Source organism: Copadichromis virginalis, linkage group LG22, assembly GCF_057382275.1.
Source record: "Copadichromis virginalis isolate Kocher_CV1m ecotype Utaka linkage group LG22, C_Virginalis_male_GT1.1, whole genome shotgun sequence".
Classification (NCBI taxonomy): Eukaryota; Metazoa; Chordata; class Actinopteri; order Cichliformes; family Cichlidae; genus Copadichromis; species Copadichromis virginalis.
Genome location: NC_140638.1, coordinates 21,588,120 through 21,594,342, shown reverse-complemented (window position 1 = coordinate 21,594,342; position 6,223 = coordinate 21,588,120). Strand labels below are relative to the sequence as shown.

Below are 6,223 nucleotides of genomic sequence, written 5' to 3'. Positions count from 1 at the left end.
CAAGAGATGGAAAAACATTAACAGCCTCAAATGATAACACATTTCAACTTTTATTTATCAACAAACCCTGAAAAACATGAACAGTAACAACCCTAACAGTGCTGTGCCCAGGCTCTCTGAACAAAACAACACAATCATGTCTGCGCACAGCAACAAGACCTCAGAGGTCAATCTCCATATGTAACTACACAGAACTGGGTCAAAGAAAAGCTGTGATGTACACCACACACCGATGTGCATTTTCAATCACACAAAGCTACTTCTACTATTAAACCTCAAACACATTTTAAGTGCACTTACTGGAAGAAAAATGCCTAAAAACATTTCTCAATTATGACATATCTGTAAAACACTTTGTGTAAACTGCACTAAAATCCCAAAACAAATGCAAACTAAACCCTAACAGTGAACCTTGTCTTAAAGAGATGAAATACAGCATATTGTTTTAAATCATGTCCTTCATTTTTTAAGTATGAGTTGATTAATGAGTTAATGTAAACAAAAATTATGCCGTGATTGTCCTCGAGTGTGGAACCACTGGACAAACATTAGACCAATGATGAAGATGAGAAGTAAGTAATAATGATGAGGCGACTGAGATTGGTTTACTGCCTCAACCTACACCCCATGAATCTAAATAAACAACCAAAAAAAAAAAAAAAAAAAGGAAACAAAAGGAGGGTGGTGCGCTCCAAATTAATGGAATGACCAAGTGCTCTTATGCTATAGTAAACAAGTTAATGAAGATTATTAATCTGAGGAGCATTAGACCAGAACTTGAGTTAGAAGACAAATATGCCAATGCTGAAAAAAACAGATTGAGGTCAAGACATTGTAGTAATATACAAATATATACATATGTACAGAGAGCCCAAGCACAGGATAAAACCCTCCAACCAAACATTTAAAATAATTCCAAAAGTAAATTAAAACTAAAATATAAATAAGCACAAAAGGTGGGCTTAAAAAAGTCGTCCCGTTCTATGTTTGGGATACTTAAAAAGAAAGAAACAAACAAAAAAAAAAGTGATCCCATGTGCCAGCTGGTTTGGTGAGGGTGCTTTGCTCTTCCTGTGCTGTCACTGTGATCCATGTGGGTTAAAAGCAGCTGACTGCAGGTCAGCACTACAAATTGTAATTGTGGGATGAGATTAGCTGAAGTGTAAAGATCATGCAGTTTGGTGTTAAAATGGCTCTCAAACGTTTGAGGCATGGAATGAGAGGCGAGGGCATTTGGAAAACAGCCTGAAGAGTTGGGTTACTCCAGATGTCCAGAGTATCAAGGTGTAATCTTGTCTAAATTCTGACTCCCTGAGGCCTGCAGAGAAAGGACAAATAAATAAATCGCAAGTAAGTAAAGTTGTTTTCCCAAATCACACAGACAAACAGAAAAAGTATTTTTAAAAGCGTTGGTCAAACATTTTTGCTTTGTGTGACTTCAATAAAGATTAACAAAGTTCTTAGGAAAATACAACCATTTGCAGTGGTTCTGCTTTACCTGGCATGGTTCTCAGTAGCTGTGGACTACAGCACAGTCAGCATGGTCTGGACTCCACAGTCCACAAAGCTCTGGAAACAAAGTGTAACACAAGAAAAAGAGTTTGGTGGAATAATCCTATAGATGTGCTTCAAAGACATGAACAACTACAAAAACAAGCACAAACAGAAAAGCACTGGATGTGTCATGAATTGTCAAGCCCACAAAATTAACTTTTGTGGAAAAAAGGGAAGGTTAGAGTGCATTGTTGAGCCATTCTTCAGGATGCCAACACAGGCCAGACAACACCATCTAGTGGTGTACATGGACATCACAGTTCTGGACAACAATGACTTTTGTTCCTAGGGGGGCAAACCAAAAACGGAGGGAAAAGAAAAGAAGGGAAAAAACGAAAAAGAAAAAACAAGGTTCATCTGCAATAGTTAACCAATTCTCAAAGAACATCTGTTTAGTCTTTCTTTTTAATGACTTCTATTCTTACTCCTATTCAATGCAGTCACCTGATTGACAGGCCGTGTCCTCTGGTCCGGCGTCCAGGGAGGTGGGGTGTACTGTGTATGAGGGGAGAGGCGTCAGCTGTCAAACAGAGGGCAACAGACAAACCCAGACTCGCTACTATAGGAGGACGGGAGGGTATGTTGGATTGTGGGGTAAGCAGGGCCAGGTGTACTTTAACCAGATTGAACCCCTCATCTCACATGCAGGAGCATATGTGCAATGGCTGCGAGACCCTTTGTGTGGGGGTGTGTGTTTTTGTGTGCGTGTACCTGATAGGCATAGGCATTCTGCGCGTAATTCACTGGCATCTGCGGGATCATGACCCCTCCAAAGTTGGCATAGGAGTATGGCTGCAATCAAAGCCAGTAACAACACATGAAACCACAGCACAGAGTTTGTAGAGCCAAACAACATACCATTTACTGAATAACCGGCCAATTTGGAGATTATTTATAACAAAGCTACTTACAATTGTTGCCTTTTCAATTAAAGTTATACATTATTGTACACTTTGCAACTTTATTCTTTGTGAGGATTAACCAACTGTCTCAGCAAATACATGTTCCATTTTATATTTCAGAAGTATTATCACTGGAGAAAACACAAAACAAATATATATATATATATATATATATATACTTAAAAAGAGACTCCAACTAAAAACAAAAACAACATGACAATAAAATTCTAAACATTTTACAAATTACAATGATAAAACTTGAATAGCTCCGTTTGTTAAACTCACATTCATTAAAATAGGTTAACAACTTCACTGAACATCATCGCACTAGTTTCTTGGCATTATTCCATCCATGCATGTTTTTTTTCTCCAGTAATTGCATGGAGTTTCTCAGCTGTGACTGACAAATCACATTGCCCTCATCTTCCACCTGTTTTCCTCCTTTTCTAGTGGTCTGTTGCCGTTTTTCCCAACCACATTTATTTTGATGTAAAAACTTCTTTTTTTTTCTCCCCCCACTTGTGCTGTTTCACTGGATACAACAAGTACCATCTCAAATGTTTCAGCCTGCTTTTTACTTTATCCCCCATAAAAACCACCACCAGTCCCAAGGAAACACTATTGTATCAATTTCTACATGGAAATTCTTTTGTTTTTGCTCAAGCAGCCGCCTGACTTGTGTTTTACAATAGCTTTGGCACTTTCTTGATGATCAATCTAAAGGTAACCATGTTTTCTTATCTAAAATTGGTGGTTATGGTAATATGTAGTTTGTGAGCAAGCGCTTATCGATTACAAATGATCAGCATTTAACAACATTCAATAACAATCTGAAGGTAATTTCAGTGTAAGATACCTGATTGTATGGGTTGCCTCCGTTTATGATGGGCGAAGGTTGTGGCACCCCACCTCCCATGGGTGAGCAGCAAGCACAGTAGAAGTACTGGGTGGGATTCACCCAAGGAGCGGGGCCAACCAGACGCGACGGCATCGACCCTGGATGTGGGGTGGGGGGAATCAGTTTGGCATTAACATTATAAACCCTATTTAGTGAAAACAGAACAATAAGTACATGCACTACCCAACAAACAGAATACATACGAGAGACCCTTTCTTTCATGATGGCAGGGCCCAACTTGAGTTTCCGTCCCTTAAAACTGATCTGTTGCTATGGCAAAAATATTTACAGAAAATATATATTATTATTATTCCACATTAGACATATGCATAGACACAAAATAGATCCAATGACGGGCTTCTTACCTCAATGACTGACTGAATGTTGACATCTTCACTGAAGTACACAAATCCATAACTAGGAACAAACACACAAAATAAATCAGAATATCCAAATATATCAAAGAAGTAATAACATTCAGTCTGAAATGTAAGTAGATTAATAAACTTCACTAATACTTCTACATGTTCAATAATCTGATCATCACACTCCAAAATTTAACCTCAGTACGTTGAAACAGAAAGTGAAGCAATAGTCATTTCATTACCTCTTCAAAATCTGGGAGCAAAACCCGAATTACTCTGAACAGAAAAAACTTACCCTTTGCAGATTCCTCCACGGTATGTGATAATCTTTACTTCCTTAACAGTACCATATCTTGCAAAGAAGTCCCGGATTTCATTTTCATCCACCTAAAGATTAAAACAAGTGAAGAGAGAAACCAGATTTTTAGCAGACTGGTAACCTGTCCAGGGTGTATCACACCTGACTCCACAGGCTCCTGACAAATCTCTTCGTTTTCATGTGATTTTCAATAGATTTATAAACAAAATTCTTAAGAAAATACCCAGAAAAGTCCTATTATTCCCAGGCCATCTGAGAGATGTAATCTCTCCAGCATGTCCCAGGTCTGTTCTGGGGTCTCCTCCTCCTTTCAAGTAGTGTCTCTACTGTGAGCTGCAGTGCCTGGCTATTGCCACATGTTCTAATTAATACGTTTTAAAAGAACCATGTAGTTTGTTTGTTTTTTCTTCTCGAAATGTGTGCGGTTAAAGAAAGCAAATTATTTTTCTTTAAATTTTTGCTCGATATGTTAAACCCCGCCCCAAAAAAGGATTATACACAATTCACCAAATTTAGAGTGGCATGTATGTATAATTTTAAGTGATTTAAATTTTAATTATTAATAATTTTTAATGTCATATTTTAGCTTATATTGGTAAATGGGCTCTAGTAAACAGGATTCACAAATTGTAACATATAAGAAAAAGAAATTACCTCTTTTACAAGCATCCTTAATAGTCTGCGTTTTTCTACCCTACTCTGTGTTCCACACTATAATCAATCGAGTCCTTTTTAGCCACTGAAAATACATTCGTATCACTGTTTTGTTGCTTTTCTTGCAATTTCTGCTGCCCTATGACCAGCTCTGTCTTGAAATTAACACTTCTAATATTAACTAGTATTAAGCTAAATAAGTAAAGGATATTCAAGAGTTCAAAAAACAACTGCTGCTTCTGCCCTATGAAAGGAGTATTCTGTGTGACTCAAAATGACTTTTTATCAGTAATGAGATATGTTAGCGTAAAGGTCAACAAGTCTTTTACAACAACTTAAAATACTGGCGTTTTTTGGCAAATGTCGGATAATACTTTCTGGCTTGACAGCTTCGGCATTACCTTCATGTCGATCCCGCCAACAAAGAGGGCATTAGGAGTCAATTTGCCCTCAGGTAAGATGTATCCATTTGACAACTTCAAAGAAGATAAGGTCTGGTTAGCGCTTCTGGGCTTGTTGATATCCTTAAAATTTAAAAAAGAAAGAAAACAACAAACAAGCCATTTCAATTCACAAGCTTATATTTCGGGAATATACCTATCTCTACAAGATCGCGAGTGTGCCTAACATGCGTTCGCTACTCGGAACTGCCACCATGTGATGGCTGCTGGCCCAACCACTAAAACCAATTTAAAAGTGCAGACTTATTTAAGTTACAAAACTTTACTGTAGATTTAGCATTAACTACCCTTGTAAAGATCATATAGTGTCTAAGCCTTATTTTTAATGCGATTTCCCGCAAAAAAAAAAAAAAATCAGCTTGTTCAGGCACTGATGCTAGCAGTAGTGCACCGAGGTCTTCGACATATAAATCTTTAAAAAAATAGAAACTACAAAATAATAAAACAGTATGAAAACACAAGTTTGTTTCGTAAGCCATGTAATTTATGTTAACATTACCTTTTTTCCTTTTTTTTAACAGTTATTGTTAAATGTGGCTTAAATGGGCTGTTAGCTAAAGCAAGTGCGCCTTTTTAACTTTAGCAGGCAAGGTCAAGCTATCAACTAGCTAGCTAAGAGAAAGTTAGCACAGTGATGACTGGTGAGCCGCCGTACCAATTAAGAAGTTAACAAGTACAATAACCTGCATCACTAAGACTGTTGTGCTACACTGTCGGGTGCAGAAATTTAACAGTGGAACTTACCATGTCTAAAACCTGACCAGACACACTGAAAGGTACGCCGTCGACCTTGTTCTGCCCGACAACAGTGACCTCCACCCGTGGTGAAACCACGCCCACCCAGTCCACGTGACTAACTAAAGCAGGACGTGAGTAATGTCATTATTTTCATAATTTTGTTAAGTTAAATAGCATGGAATAATGAAATAGCTGCAAATTAAAATCTCTCAATCGTATGTAAACTTATATGAAAAGTTTTGATGACTCACAATTTGACTCGGTGCTGTGTTTTACATATGCAACAGAATTTATGTGAGATATAAGATAAGATAAGATAAGATAGAACTTTA

General features: G+C 37.6%; 1 protein-coding gene across 1 annotated transcript; it reads right to left on the bottom strand.

Annotated features, from left to right (window-relative positions):
- Nucleotides 1-31: 31 nt before the first annotated feature.
- Nucleotides 32-6,001, bottom strand: dazl (deleted in azoospermia-like). Its single transcript, XM_085446464.1, has 10 exons — nt 5,898-6,001; nt 5,094-5,216; nt 4,015-4,106; nt 3,720-3,771; nt 3,558-3,624; nt 3,313-3,452; nt 2,266-2,346; nt 1,999-2,049; nt 1,499-1,569; nt 32-1,318 (listed from the first exon to the last, which is right to left on the bottom strand). Exons 1-9 carry the CDS (start codon nt 5,898-5,900, stop codon nt 1,525-1,527), a joined length of 654 nt encoding a protein of 217 aa, XP_085302590.1. The 5' UTR covers nt 5,901-6,001; the 3' UTR covers nt 32-1,318; nt 1,499-1,524.
- Nucleotides 6,002-6,223: the final 222 nt, after the last annotated feature.